General features: G+C 30.7%; 1 protein-coding gene across 7 annotated transcripts in view; it reads right to left on the reverse strand.

Moving 5' to 3' along the window:
• Window positions 1–359: 359 nt before the first annotated feature.
• LOC118181776 (uncharacterized) overlaps window positions 360–23,342 on the reverse strand; it is a 67,132-nt gene continuing 44,149 nt past the window's right edge. For 5 of the 7 annotated variants that reach the window (XM_085827156.1, XM_035350963.2, XM_035350962.2 and 2 more), the window contains 5 exons: window positions 20,097–20,166; window positions 16,005–16,060; window positions 10,607–10,706; window positions 4,810–4,873; window positions 360–1,029 (listed from right to left, as the gene is read on the reverse strand). In XM_085827156.1, coding sequence (XP_085683282.1) covers window positions 796–1,029; window positions 4,810–4,873; window positions 10,607–10,706; window positions 16,005–16,060; window positions 20,097–20,166 — 524 coding nt within the window. In that variant the 3' untranslated portion in view covers window positions 360–795. The remainder of the gene's footprint in view (window positions 1,030–4,809; window positions 4,874–10,606; window positions 10,707–16,004; window positions 16,061–20,096; window positions 20,167–23,342) is intronic. The other 2 variants (XM_085827154.1, XM_085827157.1) reach the window with 2 other exon arrangements.

A 23,342-nucleotide genomic window follows, 5' to 3' on the forward strand; every position in this document is an offset into this window, starting at 1 on the left:
TAAATACTTAAGGCTACGTAGAGTACAATTTGGGAACCCATGCTTTAAGCAAGGTAAAGCAGAAAAAATCAGTAAGTTCTTTAATAAGCTGAAAAAGCGAAAACAGCTTTCAAATATGCTGAAAGAAAGATCATATGGAAGATGTGACACAAAGAAATCAAAAAATCAGTTTTAGAATAAGTCATGTTATACAATGATTTCATCTATAGGAAACTGCTGTTCATTTTTTCACCAACACAATGCGAGACAGAGTTACTTAACTAAGCAAAATTCATGTCTTTGAGATAAATAAGAAATACGTGTATTTAATGTGTTTTTCGAAAGTGTTAAGAATTTAATTATTATATTCAATAAATGCATGACAGGAAATGATTAAATTTTAATATATCTAAAATTGGTATAATTTACATATATATATGCACATTCAAATAACGAGATGCAAAAATTTTAAATTTCTATCGAAATGAATTAATGATCACGACCTAATATCTACCAAAATTATAGTTCCCACTTCCAACAGTCTGCTTGTTTCATTTGGAAAATGGTCTCAATAGTTTCAAGTCATTGTTCAGAAATTTGTCTTCCTAAAATATGCAATGATTGTTCTGATATCTTAACTCGGAAAGTCTTATTCACCTTAAAATACTTTTCTTTCACAATGCTTCCAATGCGATGCTTCTGTCTTTTTCAAATAATGGGAAGGAGATTTGGGAGAATGATGACAAGGTCCTTTGCCACGAACCTCTTCGCTAGATGTGTTGTTGTTCCAAACGACTCAGTTCGTTTTCCTTGCGTTTACCTGTTCTTGTCCAGGCCAGTAATGACACGACCTTTTCTGCGAGATCGACGAATATGCTGTTCTTCTTTACTATCATTTTGGGAAATTTTAACACCTGGAATCGCATTAGCATAACCTGCGAAATCCAGCTGCAAATCTACACTGTCTTTTCTCTCTGGCAAATGCATTGAGTCACCGCGTCGAAGTTCGATGTCATTTACCCACTTAAGCTGCTGTCGTCTGTCTAGATGCTGTTGAAAATTTAAAAAAAATCACAATTAGTTGCCATATTTTAAATAGTAAGTTATATTTTTTTCTCTCTTAACTAAGCTATGTAAATATCCTTTTCATTTTAATAACATTAAGGGAATTATATATATATATACATATATATATATATATATATACATTTAGGATATTACATATTTTAATTTAGTATGATGAGTGAACAGTAACATACTGAAATACTGAATCTAGCAGCACGTTCAATGAATTCTTAAAATTTTTACCGTGGTTCTGTGGTTGTGGATTTTGTTTTTTGTCGATTTTCCTTCTTCGTAGCAAAGATACAAGCCCCCTTATATATATATATATATATATATATAATGTTGTGTGATCTTAAATTCATTTAGTGCGAAAACAAGTTACTACTACTTGCGCAATTGCTGCATAGTAAGTTAATAACAATTTATTTACTAAAAAATATTGATTAATTGATATTATCTTTTAAGTTTAATTATAGTAGGATTATCTTAAAAGAGTGAATCCATACTAGTAAGTTATATTTTGAAAGATGTTTTGATGTAACTTGAAAGTAAAATGTTAAAATGTTTTAACGGGGACTGGAATTAAATCATGAATAACAAAATTTCAATTGTAAAAAGGAATAAATTAAAGGCAAGAATTAAGGTAAATGCATGTAATCATTGTCATTGATCGGAAATTAGTTGACTTTTCAAGGGGAACAAACCAACTCCCGTTCAATGAACAATAATTAATAGATAAATACGAAGGTGTTTCGTCTTTACTCGAGCAATAAAGGTTAGGCCAAACCGGCAATTCAAGTCAAGCCAAGTATTTCCGTGAATAGAAAGGATTCTGAGCCAATGCTGATATTCAAAGAACTTATTTCTATTAAGTATTTTAGCCAATTCAATTTTGAGTGAAAAGCAATTTCTGCAGTAAATTTCTATAAAGCTCGAGTAACCGTCCCCCGACACCCTCGTGTTTATGCATTTGAGTTCAATATTATTTGTAAAAATTAAACATAGGAAATTGTCATTATGAAATAGAATTCAAAGTAGTTGATATAAACTATAGAAAATTACAAAATATAAGATAAATAATGCAAACTTTGCAAAAACAAATAAAAAATAGTATAGAAATAAAAATTATAATAAGAAAAGTGAAGTACATGAAGATATTAGGGCCAGAAAAGTTGAAATTTTACTTTCAAGTTACATCAAAACATCTTTCAAAATATAACTTACTAGTATGGATTCACTCTTTTAAGATAATCCTACTATAATTAAACTTAGGAGATAATATAATCAATTAATCAATATTTTTTAGTAAATAAATTATATATATATGTATATACGTGTGTGTGTGTGTACATATATCAAGAAATATGTATATAAAATATAATATATATATATAAAGTCAGGGCATGATTAACCTCGTGCAAGTTTTCCCGAATGGATTTCGAACTCTGCTGCCTCAAAGTTCCAGTGATTCATCAAATTCGTTTCCGGTGTGTGGTTTAACGGCATATTTTAAAAGTGCTTTGAAATCATCGAGTATCTGTGAGTTCAAAAGTGAAAAGTATTTCGAATCAAGGTCAGTGTCGCCAACGTAGTGAAATATGGTTAATCTTCCTTGCTCGCTTCGAATATTCACAATGTTTGTGCATCTCCAATCATTGCGTAAAAACAAAGTTAAACATCCAAAGTGCTTTGAAGGTCATCAACCTCATTAGTGAAATAAGAAATGCTAAATAGTATTTTGTGCTCTCTTGCCTGTTCAATGCTTTATTCGGAAAATTCTTCATATTCTTAGAATGCTATATTATCATACGTCATCAAATATGACAGGGAAGTGATATTTATTTCCAAATTAAGTACATTACGTTTAAAAAAAACTGCATTTATAAGTTAATTGTATTATGATTTATTGATGGTAATATTTTGCTTTAATCATTTTAAGATCAATGCTAATAATTCAAAAATATTATGATTTATTTAAAATGTAGTTTTGTATTTCTGAATTGGGAAAAAGAAATTATTGAATTTGGTAAAAATTAGGAATGTTTTACTTAGGGAAGGTTCCTAATGTGAATAAGATTTTTGTACTATTGTTTAAATTTCTTTGAATTTATATTTTTAAATTTTTACTGTTAAGAATGAAGGTATTGTTTTTGAGTTGTAGGAATTTCTTTAATGTTTTTATGATAAACGTTGAAGGCTCTCACCTTATGAAAAAATACATTTTTTTAATCTAAGTACTTTTATTTTTTCATTAAATGGAGTGTGTTATTAATATTTATATGGAATGACAGCAGTTCGAAAAAGGCCAGTTGCCTCTGCAGAAGAAACGGAGGCCTTTTCTACAGTAACTGCTAATTTGGCAAATCTTTTGGCCACTGGTGAAGAATATTAAACACCAGTTTGCTCAACTGATAAACCAATATGATGGAAATGCTAGTATTTAGATAAAGTTGCGGAGTCTTCAAGTTTTGTAAAGAATAAGTAAATTTTAAATGTCTTAATAATAGTGAAAAATTTGAAATTGTGTTTATGAATGATGTTTTACAAAATTTTTATATTTTAAAATGCCTTCCTTTAAAAACATAATTAAATAATATGATAATTGGCATCTTAATTTGTAATATAATAGAAATATTTTCATCAACAAAAATTTGAAAGAATTTTATTTAAACATTTAGTTTGTGAAAAAATCTGAACTTTTACCATGTGGAACTATCAAGAACTTTACAAAATTTCATTGGACATTCTTATCTCAGAACACTAAAATGTGCAATTGTTTTAAAAGAGTACAGTGTCTAAAATTATTATTGAATTCAAAATTTTATGACATTCAGTGAAATGTCAAAATTGATTCAAAATATATTGTCAAAATTTTATGACAATAATTTTTTGTTTAAAAGTTAATATGTTTGTATTTTCAAAATTATATCTTTCACATTTTGCTGCTCTAATGCTTGTTCTTCCACCCTGCTCACCCAACTTTTCTTTTGAAGGGCGGGGGATATGTAAGATATAACAAAATATGATAGCTGTTTCAAAAAAATAATTGACGACCTCAAAATTAACATTCTAAATTTGATGATCTACCCCTAAATTCATCTCTTCTCACAGGTTCTAGAGTTTTCTATATTACGTAACGTTTTAATGCAGATACCTCTTGTCCAATCAAATTAAATCTAAACCAAAACTGTGAACTGAAACTTTCCCACTCCCAGCCTTCTTCCTATGAAAGTACTATAACTGTGCCCTTTTTTCCTCATAGCTCTCCTGCTGGCAAGACGCTTTTAAACCATGCTGCTGCTTACTTAAGATGACGTTCTAATTCAAACTGCAATTTATGTATTCAAATATAATTAGGAAGCATCTTGTCTGAAAAAGGACGATTTGATATGCATGGAAAAAATAAAGATTGTGATTTTTCAAGATATGTTGTGCTAAATTGCGTCATCATGCTTTCCACTCTGCAACCTTTAAACCACTACGGTCTTCTCGGTCATCTACGCAGTATCGTAAGCTGTTGGGAGGTCCAATGCTTTCATCTACGCATTTGAAATCATTACATATATATATATACGTGTCTGTGTGTACATATATCAAGAAAGGCACTGCTGTCTTTTATGAAATATCTTTATCGAACTTTTTCATAACTAATTAAACTTGCCTGCTATTACAGTGAGCTGAAATTTCTAGCTGGCCTGTGAAATACTAGGTTAAAAACAATAAAGAGATAATCAATAACAAATAATTCATAAAATATGAATTTACCGTATCAGGAAGAATATCGCTTTCTGGAGGTAGTATATAATCATGCCCTTCAGATTTTGATTTTCTGTAACAGAAAGCATAATTTTGAATAATATATCTGTATTAATTTTCATGTGAATAATAAATGAGTGTAGGTTGATCAAATGCTAAAATACATATTCGAATATTTATTACATCTCGAACTACATTCTGAGCTCTTTTAAACTGTTATCAGTGACAATATATGAATTTAAACGCAGTAAAAGTACATGACAAATACATAAATGGTATAGCTAGTAATAATAAGCAATGGGCATCGACGTAACATGTAAATTTACGTTTCTGTTTTCGAAGTCTAAACGGAACATTCCTCCTCAGCTATCTGAATTAAATTTTATTATCGTAATTCAGGAATCAGTTTCTATACAATTTTATCACATTTTGACGATTATTTTCGTTTATTATTAGTTAGTTTCGTTTATTATAAGTTATGTTGCAATATTTAATTTAGTAATCCTTGAAATCTAGAATACTTAAGAACATGCAGAGTCCTCGTACGCAAAACCAAGTCCAAAGAAGAGTTAAAATTATCCTTTAATCCAACTCAAAATGATGAACACATGCTTACAATGCAATTACACATGCTTCTCAGGCTTACAATTATCCACCATTTGGGATTTAACTTAAGATAGAAAATAAAAACTAATCTAATACTAACTGAATTAAAAACAGCCGAAGCTGCACAAAAATAACTAACACTGTTGGATCTTATTTAAGATCACTGGCGAATACTAGCAGGTACGTAACAGTGTGGGCGAATCGTAGTGAGATTAGACCTTTCGCACCAACGCGTTTGGAAGGCACAACAGGCTCTTCTAAGGTGTTTTAAAGAACTGACTGAGACATCAACATAAATACTTGTTTCTACATCTTTTACATAAAACAAAATTATGAAACCTCAGTATGTTAGGCAATCGAAGGTGAGAAACGAGAAAGCAAAGGAAAGGCCAAAATAAAAATAACTAGTATTAGAAAATTTACATAACTCTTACAATTTAAACAACGAATTGTTTACTTTTAATCTCCAAAATTCAGCCTCATGTGTTATTCCTCAGATTGTCTGTAAATTGTGCTTGGCAAATTGTCACTATAAAATAACCAAGGAATATTTAAATAGATACAAAAATATGTGCCTCTAACTAAAATATTTGCAGTGGTTAAAACAGCAGAAAAAAGAAAGCAAAAGTAAAGTCTTCTCTCTCTCAGATTAACAACTTTATATTATCGAATCCTCTATGATATACTTCTGAATTGATATATATTAATGTTAAAATTTGTTTATTATTTAGTAATCTGTTGTATATTTATGTACATGTAATATATATATATATATATATGTACCAGCTTATGTCCAAAATAAATAGATTGATGAAGAATCATAGATGTAGTCGTAGCTTAAATTATCAAACGATAAGTTTAAAAAAAAGGATCCATTTTTTTCTATTCAGGAGAAATAGCAGTTACAAAATCAGATATCCGGAGTAAATAAAAAAGAACTTCTAATAACATTTTGTATGAAGTTTACTGCATCGTGACATTTAAGAAAAAGCCCCGATATTCTTTTGCGAGTCCTTTTATAGCCTCTGGAAAGGCGGAGCTTCCAAGAAATGACGTCAGCCTCGTCAGCCAATCCAGTTCGCTTTAAATATTTCCAGAATATTCTATAACTGTATGTGATATATATATATATGTAATAATAAAATTCCATAGTCAAAAATACACTTAAAATTCTAACTGTATATTCTTTTCATTTTTTAATGGGGACAGTCTCTTATTTGAAAGTACGTAGAATTAAATCCACAGCCCCGTAGTCGAGTTGGTTTTCCCGCCTTTTTCTTCACGTATAGTTATAGAATGTTCTGGAGATATTTAAAGCGAACTGGAATGGTTGATAATGGTTGACGTCATTTCTTTGAAGCTCCGCCTTTCCAGAGGCTATAAAAGGACTCGCAAAGGAATATCGGGGTCTTTTCTTTAATGTAACGATGCAATAAACTTCATACAAAAATTTATTAGTAATTCTTTTTTATTTACTCCGGAAATATGATTTTTGTAACTGCTATTTCTCCTGACCAATAATAAATGGATCCTGTTTTTTAAACTTATCTACTGATAATTTAAGCTACGACTACATCTATGATTCTTCACCAATCTATTTATTCCGGACAAAAGCTGGTACATAGCATATATATATATATATATATATATATATATATATATAATGTTGTATGATCTTAAATCCATTTAGTGCGAATACAAGTTATTACTACTTGCGCAATTGCTGCAAAGTTAGTTAATAATAATTTATTTCCTAAACAGTATTGATTAATTGATTATATTATCTCCTAAGTTTAATTAAAGTAGAATTATTTTAAAAGTGTGAATCCATACTGGTAAGTTATATTTTGAAAGATGTTTTGAAGTAATTTGAAAGCAAAATGTTAATAATGTTTTAACGGGGACTGGAGTTAAATCATCATGAAGATGAAAATTTCAATTGTAAAAGGAAAAACTAAAACGTAATCATTGTCATTGATCGGAAATTACGTTGACTTTTCAAGGGGAACAAACCAACTCCCGTTCAATGAACAATAATTGATAAAAATACGTAAATACGGAAGTGTTTCGTCTTTACTCGAGTTATAAGTTAAAGCCAAACCGGCAATTCTAGTCAGGCCAAATATTTCCGCGAATAGAAGGAATTATGAACCAATGCTGATACTCAAAGAACTTATTCTTATGAAGCAGTTTAGTCAATTCAATTTGGAGTAAAAATCAATTACTGTAGAGAAATCCTATTTAACTCGAGTTAAATAGGATTAGGGGACGGTTACTCGAGTTAAATAGGATTTCTCTACAGTAATTGATTTTTACTCCAAATTAAATTGACTAAAATGCTTCATAAGAATAAGTTCTTTGAGTATCAACATTGGTTCATAATTCCTTCTATTTGCGAAAATATTTGGCCTGACTAGAATTGCCGGTTTGGCTTTAACTTATAACTCGAGTAAAGACGAAACACTTTCGTATTTACGTATTTTTATCAATTATTGTTCATTGAAAGGGAGTTGGTTTGTTCCCCTTGAAAGGTTAACTAATTTCCGATCAATGACAATGATTACATGTTTTAATTTTTCCTTTTACAATTGAAATTTTATTCTTCATGATGATTTAACTCCAGTCCCCGTTAAAACATTATTAACATTTTGCTTGTAAATTACTTCAAAACATCTTTCAAAATATAACTTACCAGTATGGATTCACACTTTTAAAATAATTCTACTTTAATTAAACTTAGGAAATAATATAATCAATTAATCAATACTGTTTAGGAAATATATATATATATATATATATATGTGTGTGTGTTTGTGTGTGTGTGTGTATATAATTGGATGACTTAGAGAAAGCTGCAAAAGATTAGCGATGGTTCTTTGTGTTATAATAACTTGGAGAGGTTTTATTGCGTATTTAGAAAGGTGACACGCTAAGACAGACGTAACTATAAATTCAATATATAATTTTATTCCTTGATAATTAATTCTTAGGTTACATGCTCTTTTTTTATTGCACATCGTCATTGTGGGTTAGTCATTATTGCACATTGTCATCGTAATCATCATTGTAGTCCCCTCATAATTTTATCCAGATTATATTTTTAGAAAATAATAGGTAGCAAAGACAGTGTGGGAAGTAATTTCTTAATGGCAAGAGAGCTAAAGCTAAAGTGCGCTCAGTTATCTAATATGGCAGGCTAATAACAGAAAGTTTCAGATAACAAATAATTCTATTCAATTTCCGAATTAGCTAGGGCGTGAGCTTTACGCAAGTCACATGATACGGATTGATCTAGAAATTACGCAGTCCAAAAGACAGTACTATTTTTAGAATAGGACGAAGAGACTATTGTTAGTTTAAAATATAAATTTGATTTATATTTATTTTATCTGATAATCTTGAATTACATATGTTATATTGTATAATCTCGATTTACATATTTTTTCTTCCGAAGTTATGCATAAGTATTCCCATTTCTTACTAATATGCAAATCTAAAATTCAATCATTTATGAAAGCTCAATAAAAATTTGAGAATACACTAAAAGTAGGACAGATAACTGGAAAGAACATCATTTCACGTTTCATTGAAATAAAATCGTTGGTAACTTTATTCTCAAGGTACTCTAAAAGTTAACCACAGACCTTGTCTTCATAAATATTGATTTTAGCCGTTCATTTCAAACAAAATGAAAATATTTTTAAATGAGATGCATAATATTACAAGTATTATTTAAACACATTATTTAAAGGATATATGAACATAAAATTAAGCTTTTATATAATCCCTGTCAAGAAAACGTCCTGAAACGAGAAGCTTCCTATGTAATTTCGCTATGAAGTTAGAAAAAAGTTAGTAATTAAGATTTTCCTGAGTCAAAAGACCTGAGACAAAGTTAATGATCAGTGTCGTATTATCCGAAACGAAATTAATAATTCTTCGAAGAATTTTATCAAGTTCCTCAAGCATTCTGTATTTTTTCTCGAAGTCCTAACTGAAATGTATTCAAATTTGGAATTAACGTAAACAGTCAGTGAAATTTACATTTTTATGCCATCTTCTTGAAAGAGCAGTTTTAAACATAATTTTCACAAAAGTTCCAGAACTCACCAGGAATATATCTGACAACATTTACGAGAATGAATTTTAAATATTTTATAAAAAAAATTGCTTTGTACTTTACAAATATTTAGCACATGAGAAACTTTATCGATGGGCTCTGTAATGAAAAACAATGTTTCATAAGGTATCAATAAACTTTAAATGTCCTTTATTTTTTCCTTTCTGAGGTAATTCAGAAGAAATATCTGTGCTGCTTAAGTATTTGTATTTCTGATTCTGAAGCAATAATTTTATAGCTTACGCAGAGCAAAGCATAAGCAGTGCGCAACACTGGAGCAAATAATCAACTCCTATACTTATATTAATTAAAATTTCAGCGGTATGAAGTTCGTATGATAAGAATGATATAAGAGTCCGATGATGAATAAAACTGTTAGCAATGCAGCGAGATTTCATATTTATTGGCATAATGTTGTCAGATAAATCAACCTGACTTTTAGTACACTTTTACATTTTGAAGAACACTTAATAACAACTGATTTTCTTTTTTGTCACACTGCGGAACACATAATCGGCTTAAATTTGTTTCAAAGAAATTAATCTTGTTTCTGAAGGATGTCTTATTTTCCTCCGAAGAGACATATATTTCAAGAATAGATGACCATTATAAAAACCCAAATTATTTTTCAATGTTTGGCACTTCTTCGACAGATAAATGAATAATAAATACTGTTGTATGTGGAATAGAAAAATTATTTATTTTACGCTTATTTATACTTCCTCTTGGTTTTGCTGATATTATTACTTTATATTATTCAGTGTTTGTCAAAGTAATACAGACTAGTAAGCACTTTGTAAAAACTGTAAAAAGCTCTGAAAAGCTAAACGAATTGTTATTAGAGATATAAATTCCTTTTAAAATATTTTAGAAATTTCATAAGTGAATGAATTATTAAATTATTACTAAAACTTGAAGTTAATTAAAATTCTAAGCTTGCAACAGACTTCTAAAGCCCAATAATAAATAAATCTTAATTTTGGGCGATTTTTCCAAATAATTAGACAATCTTCAACCAGTTAAATATGTAATAAAGAAATAGATTGTATCTTCTATAAAATATAGAGAATGCATACTCACTTTCGAAACATGAGGTATCCACAAATAAAAAGAACAATAAAGAGGACTGCATTTACTGCTCCAAGCACAGCTACTATGGTGGTATAAATGCCGTTTGCTGCTGTGATGGCGAAATAGAATTTGATTAATATACGCAGCTGTTAAAAGAAGTTTAGATGGCAAGCGCAAAGTTCAGTAAGCATTAAATATTAATTTAATTATCACATTAAAACACTTCAAAAAGTGCAACAGAATGTTACCACTGAATACCTCTGCACGGAGAATAACAATTAAAATATATCATAAATACGAAATCATAAGCAGCCAATAACCGAAATTTGCAAATTGTTATGGACAACCAAACAGCAGTCGAACATATGCCAATATTTCTAGCATATATCTATATACATATATGTAAAATAAAACAGATTTGACAAAATGCTTAACAGGAAGGAATAATAGTGGCTATTGGATAGATATAACATGAAATATTCAAGCAACTTAAATGATTTTGAGAGAAAGTGCTAATAGATAATGTCCGCTTTAACCCGGCGGAAGTCGCACCAAGAAAGGTTACTAGAGTGGGCGCGTGGGGTATCCCATACCCCAATATTTAAAATACGATAAGAATAGTTTTATTTAGTTTTAAGCGGTTTTTCTTGTTCTCGTGTATTATAAATACGTGAATAATAATTGGGTTTCAAAACATTAATTTCCAAAATAATCTTAGAGTTAAAATTAAGATAAATGAAAATAATTAAAAAATAAACATCATGCCTCTAAGTTTCATTGCATCTCTAATAAACAATGCTTATTTTATTTCTTCACACTTTGAACTAAATACATTCATGTGTTCTTGGCACAGAATGTTTTCACATTTTAAACATTGCATTCACGTTCTTCTGCCCTTGGCGCGAGGGCAATTTATCACATCTTTCATACTTAGTTGTTTCGAATTTCATGTATTCGTTTTAATTCTTCGTCGAAACTTCTGCTTTTGTTTTGTATGCAGTAAGTCAGTTTCTTGGTAAAGTATTAATCTCTGATCTTTGTTCAATACATTAGCATTACAATTTCATTAATTGTAATGCTAAGTTCTTCAAAAACAGACTTCTGTTTCTGGTTGGTGAATTAGCACTTGAATGTAATATAATTCAAGCATTTATTACAGCAACATTCAGTGCAGGAAAGAAAATTATCATTGGCCATCTCCTTGTTATTCTGGCAGTTGAATAATTGGCTGACCCCATATCCACTGCTCCTTTAGTCATATTATAAAAACATATAATTCCTGACGTTTTATTTTCTCCAATAGTATCATCTATAGTATGATCGTTATGTAATGTTGAAAGCATAAGAACAGTTTTTCCTTTTTTAGGAATATTAGAAATTAATGTTTTATCTTTTTCGAAACGAAAACACTGTAGAAAATATTCCTAGTTTCATCTTCAGTTTCCGAAATGCAATCTTCATCGCTTTCAAATATTTCTAATAAATATCACAGGCGTTGCATCTGCAATTCATAAGGAGTCATTCTTTTTACGATAATGTGGTTAGAAATTTTCAAGAAATTAATGTCAAGTATTTTAAAATCACTTGCGAGTAGAAATATTTACTGTTACACTTCAGAAATAAATTTCTGAACTAAATATTCGGTCAGAAAAACACTTACGCGGACAGGCGCGTGTCATACCCCAGTTCCAACAAAATACCGATAAATCTATTTCTGAAACACACAGGCAAAGAAAAAGCTGTTCTGAAAGTCAACCATAACTAGAAACTCAGCCACTGAATGCAGCACAGAATTTCAGTTTTACAAGTTAGGAATATTCCACTTTTATGTAGGGGTGGGGTATGACACACCCCACGCGCCTTCCCGCAGGTTAAACATTTTAAAACAACAGTTCTGACAGCATATTTAGAAACAAATGCATCTATCTTATGAAAAGGAAAAATTATGCATTGAGTGATCTTTATGCAAACGTAACAAATCGTTGACGAGAGAAGATAGCACAAAGCAGACAGATTTATGAAAGAACACATATTTGCCAAAGTTTAACAAAGTAATGCAGAACGGAAAAGCGTTAAGCACAAAACAGTATTTTCTCATAATATTTGTTTAGAAGCTTATATTGCTAAAGTAAAATTAATCAGGGAAGAAAGTTTTATTGTATTAAATTTCTAAATCAAAACCTAAGTTTTTCCCCCTAATTTTATCTATTCCTGTTATTGAGAAATGGTCAGAAATGGACAGACACTTAAATGAATAGAGAACCACCAAACGAATTCCAAAGATAACTATAATTCGGTAGAAAGTTCAATAAATTTGTATAAAGATGTAAGCCTGATGTTATGACATTCTGAGGCGAAACCACCCAAATGCTTAATGTCAAGAGGTTTCGACTTAGTGGAGGTGTAACATTCTGAGGTAAGTTTAATTTAAAATGTATTACTTAGAAAGAAATTTTAAATATTATGTTTTACTGCACAAGAATTTCAAGGAGCTCGCGAATAAATTTTTGAACTACACTCTCTCTCCCACAATCCTGAATCATAATACAGTGTGACATTATTTAACTTGAGACAGTTGTGTGCAACAAATATACATATCAAGTAGACCTATTACACGTGACATTAGCTGATTTGCCACTCGCCAGTAGAATGGTTTCATGGCATAGTTTTTTTTTTTTTTTGATTCTTTCTTTATAGTTTAATTAAGCCTATTTGAATGCAAAGATATGTCCGCGGAAGTTTTATGCATATGTTCTAATAACTCTCATTCCAGTGCGTCCTAGAGTTCCGATTATGTGTGTGTGTATATAATTATGGCAAAGCGTCGAGGGCTATCTGCCTAAGAGGAGGGATGCCTTCGTGGAGGACTTTGTAAGGGAAACTGACTCGTATACACGTTACATATGGAAAAACCCACGAAAACGCGCATGCAGCCAGCCCGCTTGCGGGATTCGAACCTCGGACCGCACTACCACCGCACTACCAGCGTTCACCAGCGCACTACCAGCGACTTTACAGCTCGGCCGCTGAAGGGTCTCCGATTATGAATAATGTAGTAGTTTCACCGTGCGTGAAATATAATCAAAATAAACTGTAATAACTTAAAATATCACTGGCTTTCGAGGTGCGAAAATAGGGCATATCAAAAATCACGTGTTCAATCCACAGGTAAACACATGGCAAACTTCAAAATTCTTTGCTCGTCCTAAATTTATAGTTTGCATTATAATGGACTCGAAGGTCCGAAATTAAAAAGCGCTTTAAATGTTTAAATATACCGTGGTGAAAGTAAAAATTAGTATAGCTGTCGCATAATTTGATTCCAGACAAAGAAATAATAAATGTTTCTATTCATAAATTTCTAACAATACAGAACGATGTTATATTGGGCCATCCCATAACTAATGCGTTTTTTTCAACTAAAAGCAGGCAGTGACTTTTACCTTGTTTTTGATCTTAGGGCTAATTTTGAAGACTGAGGTTCAGTTTTCAGAGTTATTTTATGAAACCCAAATGAAAGTGACAAAGAAACAAATTCGGCATTTTTTGCTTATGTGTTCAGTTAAGTAATAGATGACCTTCAAATGAGTCAAAATAATCTTTCTGACGAACCTTTTCAAAAACCTGGGTGACTCTTTCAAATGAAAAGTTCTTATTCTTAGTTACAAAATATATATTTTTTTACATATTCTTTTAGGTAGGAGAGATTCTAAAAAATTACAGTAAACAAGAAAATTCTTAAGTTTTTGGAATAAAAAAACATTTTAGGTATGAAAAAATATACAAAATTCTTAACTTTTTGGAATAAAATATAAATTACATAAAAATATGTTTTTAAAACAATTTTCAATGACTCAGGGTTAAAAATTATACATCTTTAAGACTCTTTTTCTAATTCTTAAGTATATCTCCATCTATCATAACTTTATAGTTGAATATGGAATTACTTGATTTCATTACCAGAAAGCTTTCTGAGACGCCTTTTAAGAAAGTACTTTTTTATTGGTCATCTAGTTTTATTTTTACAACACATGAATCTCCATATTTAATTTGAAATTTTCTCAATAAAATCAAGTTATATCTTCCAGGCTCTAAGTCTCTTAGAGGTTTCGTACAATATAGGAGACTATTGAATTCTTCCATCTACTAGTAAACATTTTTAAAAGCTTCCACAAAATGAGAGTTTAAAAATAATTCAACCAATAATATAAATTCGTTTGAATACCATATAAAATTCCTAACACTTTGAATTTAATATCTTCATTTTCTTCCTTTTTAATTAATTCAATTCTGATATGAAATTTTTCTGATAATTCTTTTTGAAAAACATATATATTTTTGTTACCAGTCATTACAAAGAGAGTAAACATTTTAATAATTTGTAAAATTTAAAGTTCTAATATCACTTAATGATGCCTCCATATATTTAGTATTAAATTTCATAAACGTTATTCTAACGTTCAAGAAAATCACGATATTCAGTAATGTGTTTCCAATCAACTTTATACAAATATTTTCAATAAGGTTTTCTAATAATATCCGATGTACCTTCCCAATCAAATTTATCTTGAAGTTTTCAGTAAAACCTTCTGATAATTTCTGATTTTCAAAAATATGCTTCCAATCAACTTTATCTCGAAATTTTCTATAAATTATTCTTCTAATTCATCATTTTCAGAAATATGTTTCTAATCACCTTTACCTTGAAATAAAACTCGTTTAGAGTTGCGCTGAAAATCCAAGTGTAAATGAGTTATTCAGATTTCATTAATGTCCGAAAGCAATTTGCCATGAGCTATTTTTGCAAATTTATTTTCCAGATTAGATTTTGTACTGAAAATCCGTATTAGAATATAATAATATTAGCTCGCCACTTTCACTCAGTATTTGCAAATTATAATTCGAGATATTTTAGAGTGTAATATTTTTCTTTAGATTTTTACATTAAGGGTGGTTGCAGGTTTTTTAAGCTTAAATTTTCATATACTTCCCTTCGATATTTTTACATATTTCGTAAATTATCGATAACTCTTGCTTGACGATTATCGAAAACTCTTGCTTGACGATTATCGATAACTCTTGCTCGATTAAGAGAAAATTCAATTTTCTTTGAGCGTTACCTGTAACGTCTATACAATGTCATTGCAATGTTCAATCCTATAACCAAACTGATAAGAATATTGCATTGAAGGAGCGACTCGGTTGATGTCATAAAATGTTAAATTGCTACTTTATCATCTGATGCCCCGTTGATTTAGAAATAGCGCTATATTTACATTTTGATTTCGTGTTAAACACCGTATATTCATTTTAGTTGATTCTAAAATTAGATGGTTCACGAAACTGCCAAAACATATTAGGGTTATTAAAATTGAATAGGAATACGTTAAAAAGGAGAAAGACTTACAGTGCATCGTTCCATTTGTAATATTGCAATAAACACCTTTATAAGGTTCTTCGCAACTGAAAAAAATTAGAAATTTTCTTACATGTAATGAAATAAATAATTTAAATTTCAACAGCACTTTCTTTAGAAACCGATCTGTATTTACATGCAACTTTTGTTTAAAGCCGAATTTCAAATATGTATATTCCATGTAAACCAGAAACAATATTTGTCTTGCTTCAGCTGTATGTCAAATTTGTCAACATGAAATTGAAATTTTGTATATTAAGCCTTACTAAACTCCTTTGGGGGGATAAAATACAAAGAAGGTGGTTGTAGTGACCTGTCAACAACTGATAAAACCTAATACTAAACATTCAGTCAATATCTGTCTCGTATGCACGTATATCGTGCATAAATATAATGAATTTCTTTAACTGGGTTATCGTAGTCTCTGAGTTAAGGGCAAATATGTAATCTTTTCATTTCTGATTTCCTCTAACCAACCTTTATTTTCAGAGAAAGTAATGAGTTAAAAAATAGCACATTAAAGTTTTTGCTTTGTAAAAAATAAAAAATCAGCTTTATAATATTTTATTACACTATTCAAAATTTTCTCAGCAGATAAAAAGGACTATGCTTCAGCAGTGGGCTATATTATATTAATATTTTAAAATTTATACGGTAAAAACTGCTTCCAAATTTAAAAATACCCTCATTTTTATAACAACCAAACGTACTTTAATTGTGATTACTCAAGCCAGCTCGGTTTAAATCAGTGCGAACACTTTTTTAATTTTTATTAAGTTTACAATTATTTTAGGTAATTCATCAGACTTAAAATCAGAGTCTGATATTTAGTATAATCTGAGCTTAACAAATAACTCATTTAAAAATGACAAATGGGTGCGGGTACAGCGTGTGGTTCACCTTAATTTTCTTAGTGATTTAATACTTATAAATACTTATTTTGTTAACAGTTTCTACTAATTATGTTGATACTTTTATTTGGTTAGTTCGTTCTAAGCACTGGCCCCCAGCCCATCTAGCAGATTAAACCTGCCATATGGCTATTTTATTTGGTATATAAGAGTCTTTATGAAGTAAGAACCTATATACTAACGTATTTTATACATTTACCTGTGACCGCATACTATTCTGAACGTTGGCCGGCGGACCGAACACTACACCGGCACTGACAAATATTTCTCCACGAAATATAAATTCAGAAATTAATCCCTAACAAATTGAGAAACAGATGCGTAAACTGTAAAGTTAAAATTGCTTATTCTGTGCTTGCGCTGGGAACTCCTAGCTCCTGATTTGCCGCCTGAATATATAAATATATAAACTGAATATATAAATGTGACATCATAAGCAAATTAAGCTATAATACGGAATATTTACAGTAAAATTAAGGACGCAAATTTTCCAATTCAAAGTAAAATCAAAAACCAGTTAATATATATATATATATACTAATATTTTAAGTAGTTTCAGCTACATGTTTTAAGTAGACAATTTGCTAAAATATTAAATAAAACATAAAATGATAGCTTTTAAACAATATATCGAACTTTATGAAACTAAGCTATGACATTGGACATCGTACAGATGGTACAAAGATCTATTATTATCCTGGCATAAGTTATTTATATTCTCGTCGGTATCCGAGTCTGTTTACTAAGAAATTAAGACTTTAATTGAAAATAATTACCTGAATATATTTTTTTTCATTTGTAGTTTTATTATCACTAAAAGTAATCTGACTGAAAATCGCTTTCAGTAGAACGATGACCTTCTAATTGTTATGCTTCCGAGAAAACTCAAATGCTTAAAATGTCTAGATTTTGCTTCCATATTATTATATTCTCCTTAAAATCGTCTTTTAAACATCTAAACACTAAAAACTATATGAAATATATATTTTTAATTTGGCTCTTTAGTGGTGGCGGATTAATATTACTTTTAAAATGTTGCTTTAAATCTTCAGAAGTAGCACTTTTGTTTTCCACATGTTGTTCGGGCAACATAATCACCCTCTGCCTTCCCTTTCCTCGAATACATTTCGAAGTTTTGTTAGAGAATTACTCTTCTTTTCAATAATTTTAAAATAGGAAGGCTTTGTTGCTTCTGTAAGGGCAAATATATTCATATCCATTTTCTGACACATTTGTGATATATATTCTTTAAATATTTTTAATATATAGGTTCCCATATTTTTGCTGTACTTTCGTAATAATACTAAGAATCTTTCTAAATATAATTTTATCAGCAGTTGTCAAATTAATTTTATGACACACATCAGCAAATAAAACTGTAATCACACATCTCTAAACTGATCTGCGATATTTTTATCACTTGTATTTGTATTTGTTGTATTTAAGTTGATATTAAGGATCATAATATCAACTTAAATACAACAATAACTTTCCACATTAATTTTAGAACATTTCAGTTAAAGTGTAATTTAGCTCCTTATTTAGCAAAAAGGTTAACTAAAGATGTCTAAAATAATAAACTTAATGTTGTACCAAAACTTCCTTAAAAACTTCTTCAAATTACCTAATGATAATTTAACGCAAGTAATTACTCATAAACCCAATGCATTATCCAAAAAAGAGCAGTTAGCAAGCCTACACCAGAAAATCAGTCACTAAGATCATTGTTTCCATTCTCGTAGTAAAAAATTACGGTAACATAAATAAAAAGGTCTCTCTTAACATAATCACCCTCTGCTCTTAAAATCCGTACAGCTCGTATAAGCGAGCGTAATTATGCCACGTCTCCCACTCGTAACGAAAGTCATTAGACTTAACGATCAGATTCTTTCCAAAGTCCGAATTCAATAATATCACTTGACCTACAGAAATGATAGAAAGGGGCACGAAATGCAGTAGGGAATAGTTCCTACTTACAAAATGGCAGTATATTTTTTCTTGGAAGAGCAAACCTTGTATTATAGTAATATTACTGATTCCTATCGTATAATCGTGTGTGAAATTTAGTTTTTCATTTTATTCGCTTCACGTTTTTATTGGTTTCCTTACTCACCTTACTTATCTTGAAATTCTCTATTCAATCGGAATGTGTAAAAAAGTGCTGTGTAACAAAAGTTAAATTTTACAGAAGCAGCAAAAAAATCTATCCCTTTCCTCAAACGAATGCCAGAAGCCAACAACAACATTTTTTGAGATCGATGTAATCAGGATCCATGTAATTCAGCGTTTTTCGAACGTCTTTTTACAATCTTGTGAGGAAATGGATAAATAAGTTTTATTGCTCCTGTAAAATTTGACTTTTGTTACATAGCCTAGGCTCTTTTTAACTCTTCCAATTCAATTACTAGCTTATCCTATAAGCTGCACATCGCTATATTCCTGCATCGTGTTGTGCTCCAAAAAGATGAGGCACGGGTTTACTTAGGATTGCTTTTGAATGCAATTGATAAGAAAAACTTTCTCAATCGCTCGAATAGAATCTAGATTTTGCAATAGCAGAACAAAGATAAACAACCGCCCGCCACTGCTCGCTTGGCTTCCAAGAAGCCTTGAATCTTAAGACACCCGATAAAACAATTAGAATCGGTACAGTGGCGCCGTTAAATAGGAAGCCATGAAAGGAAGACTTTCTAAACTGACGTAAAACAATTGTATAATGAACAAGCAAATTTGACTACTAAATATACTTGTATATTCGTGTTGTTTTATGAAATGCACTTCTGATTTATCAGAAATGAGAGCACAAATTAGAGCTTTCTAGAGAGCTTTTTAGAGAGCAAAAAGTAAATTTCTGATCATTTTGTAAGGTGTATGGATTTTGAGAGTATGTTGCATTATGTATATTGCAATAGACCTTAAAAAGTAATTCCTTACAAAAGAAAATGTCTTAAACAAAGACATTGTATTATTTGATTTTCTTAACTTTTGCTTTGACACTGAACGACACGCATTCAGACACGTCTGTGAAATATACAGATGAAGCAGGAGGGTTCCATTACCTGGTAGGCTATCTCCCACTGAATCCACCGCATTCTAGAGAGCACAAAGTAAGCTGTTTTAATACTAATTAACTTGACAAATAAAGCAAAATCCAATTTTTTTTGTACATTACCTGCATGAAAATCCTTGTTCGTCAATCATTTTGCATACACCGTGCACGCAAGGATTAGGATTGCATATAGCTGAAAATAGATGATTATTATAAGTCAAGATGAAAAACACTGAAAATTAATTTTACGCGCCAATATGCACACAATTACGTGCTACACTAAATAAAGTGTTTGAAAACTCCATGTATAAACTTTTGAGGAGATACAGAACAGGGACATGGAACATACTCCTACGGGAATGCAGGACTTGAAACTAATAAGTGGTTCCTGTTACGCCAGAGCTTCATGTCGGAATCTTGGACGTCTTCATTAATATTTGTGATGTCGTAAAAAGGACGCGAATCGTTTCATGAACACAAGTTGGTGGACACGAACTTTATGTTTGGCTAATAGTAATGGATGAACCTCACTAACAAAGCTTCGGAAACATAACCAGCTAGACAAGTACGACAACTCCAGATAATTTCAGAGCCAGGAAATAAAATTTGCATTATTGAAATATATCAAAATGTTTTATTTGACTAATAAAAAACGTTAAGATTTTCAGGGAATATGGTGTTGATCCCAGTTTCAATAAATAAGCCAATAAATGTGACTGCCGTATACAATTCGTGTGTCAAGTTTTAATCTCCAGTCATAGACAACAAACAACAAAGATCATTAGACTGACTACAAGTAATAAAGTCATAGAAATTCTTAGTCAGGTCCAAAATGTAATCTTTGCGAAAGAACTTTAGACGCATTATTCTTGGTGAAAGTGTGGTAGTCAATGGCTCTAACCTCTTTTTGTAAGTAGGCTGTAGTAAATTTTAATAACAGAATAAGAATTCATCCGAATAATGCTTTAAAACCGCGAAGTCATGGGCATGGCTTAATTTCAAATTGTTTTGAAATTCCTCAAACTGAAGAGAGCTTTTATGCATAGAACAGACCATTCCTTGAAACTATGGTTTTATTTGGGACTAATAAAAATCATATTCATGCCATATATTAGTCACTTTTGTCTTTTGGTAAACTCAAGAGAACAATGTCATAATTTACATGCAACATTTCACGACTTTTGATGTCTTTAATATGAAAGATAATGGGGAACAAAACTGACGAACCGAGAAAACTTTAGGGCGACCTTTGGTGACTGGTAGTTTGGTTGCGGTTTGCGTCGGTTGCATATTTAATTGCCCATTTAACTGAGCACATAGGTATTATAAATCTACGATAAGCACTGCTAACAATACCCTGATAACACTATTAACAATATCAACAAAAATTGATAATTAATATTTGATGTCCTTTCAATGTATCGAAACAGTTATTTATATAGCCTTCAAGGTAAGCATAGCTATTGTTCTCATTATGTGAGGTCCTTACTAGAGATTTTATAACACCGATCGTCAACCAGTGGTCCACGGACCACTGGTGGTGTGTGAAAACTTTTTGATGGTCCTCAGAAAATTTGGGGCATTATTTATATTTTTATGAAGATTCAGTTTTAAAAATGACGAGTAACAAAACCTATTATGGAATATGGATTATACTTTTGTTTTTAATTTTAGCTACTAATTTTAGCGGAATTCCTTCTGATTTTATCGAATGTTTAGCTACTTTTGCAGGTGTATCTAACGACATTTGAAAGTGAGAGTTGGCATCTATGGATATGCTGGTGTGATAAATAACGGCGCGAGCTGGAATTCCCTTTTCTTTTGAATTACAAACATATACTATTGTATTCGTTAATCACACAGTTTTTCTCCGTGTCAATAGGCAACTTGATGGACTTTTATGAGAACCATCTGCATTCTTGTTTATATTTGCATCACTAGAAATTTCGTTTTTGTTTTATCGAAATGCTGATCGATGGCACCATCGCTGAGTAAGCGATGATTATTATGTTTGCAATAATTAAGAATTGGCGGCATAACACTTTCAATTTATTGATATTGCCGGTTTGTTCTTGCTTTTCCTGAAGTTCTTTTCAGTGATATGGAACTATGAAATTTTCTGTACAAGAAGGTACGATTTTTGTACTTTTCATATAATTTTTAATATGAATGAAATATGTGTATCAGTCAGATGTTAGTATTGTTTCAATTGTTACTTATAATCAGGGGCGTAGCCTAAATTTCCATAAAGGCATGCTGCTGAATACCAAATGTTCCGAAAATTATATTAACTATTGAAAATTAGAATTACATATATTGGAAAGTTGAATATTGTTTTTGCGTATTAATATCTTGTTTCTAAGGTATGATTTAAGAATTTTTTAATTAATGTTAGTGGTCCGAAATATATAAAATTATATATGTAGTGGTCCGAAATATATAAAATTATATATGTAGTGGTCCGTGAAGTTCTAAGGGCTGACGACCACTGGTCTAGAACATTTTGTAGGATGAATTAGTCATGTCCTTTCAATTTTCATTTTAACGTCCCCTAATTAATAACAATTAAACACGGTGTCATAGGAGCTGCAGAATTATTGGTTGTAGATGACAGAGTAATTCGCTAAAATTTTCTGAAATTGGTCTTGAAGTTTGTAATGTCAAGTGAAATGTCACTTGGCATTTCACTTGACTACAGGCCTTTGTAATGTCAAGTGAAAAAAACCCCGTTTGTACACGTTATTACTTCTGTTAATGTCATAGTATATCATCTCACACCTTGCAACGGCACGATTATCTGACAATGGCCTTTTGGTTGCGATTTAATATGGAATCGAGGAATTTTGACTAGCTTGAAGATTATGATTTATTCTTAGGGCATTTCGTATTAATACCTGAGAACAATTGTGTAATGTTTTGAATCCAATACATTGGAACTGTAATATAATTATTGTCTGTATAATTAAATTTTTCCTCGGTAGCAATTCCTGAAGAATGACATTGATTTCACTCCTTGATAAGCGACTCCTTGTTGCAAGACTGTAGACAATACCGGTAAGACGGTACCTTTTCTCATGAAATTAGGTCTCTCATTATTTATAAATTTCGAACGGCTAAATGTAGAACTTTCTTTTTCAGCTGAAGAAGAATGCTTTATATTTAATACTTTGAAATTAGTCCTGCAAACTTATTACTATTATGTTGATTTTTGGTGCCTTAAGTCCTTCAGTTTAAAAAAGTACAGTACAAATTCCGTAATCCGGACTCGTCGGGATTTCGGCGATTCCGGATTAGAGGTTTTTCCGGATTATAGATCATCAATTTAAATCTGATAAGATGGCATGCAGAAATTATACGATTAAAAATATG

Source organism: Stegodyphus dumicola, chromosome 11 (assembly GCF_044657685.1).
Source record: "Stegodyphus dumicola isolate Sdum_Otavi_A_Nest chromosome 11, ASM4465768v1".
In the NCBI taxonomy this organism is placed as follows: Eukaryota; Metazoa; Arthropoda; class Arachnida; order Araneae; family Eresidae; genus Stegodyphus; species Stegodyphus dumicola.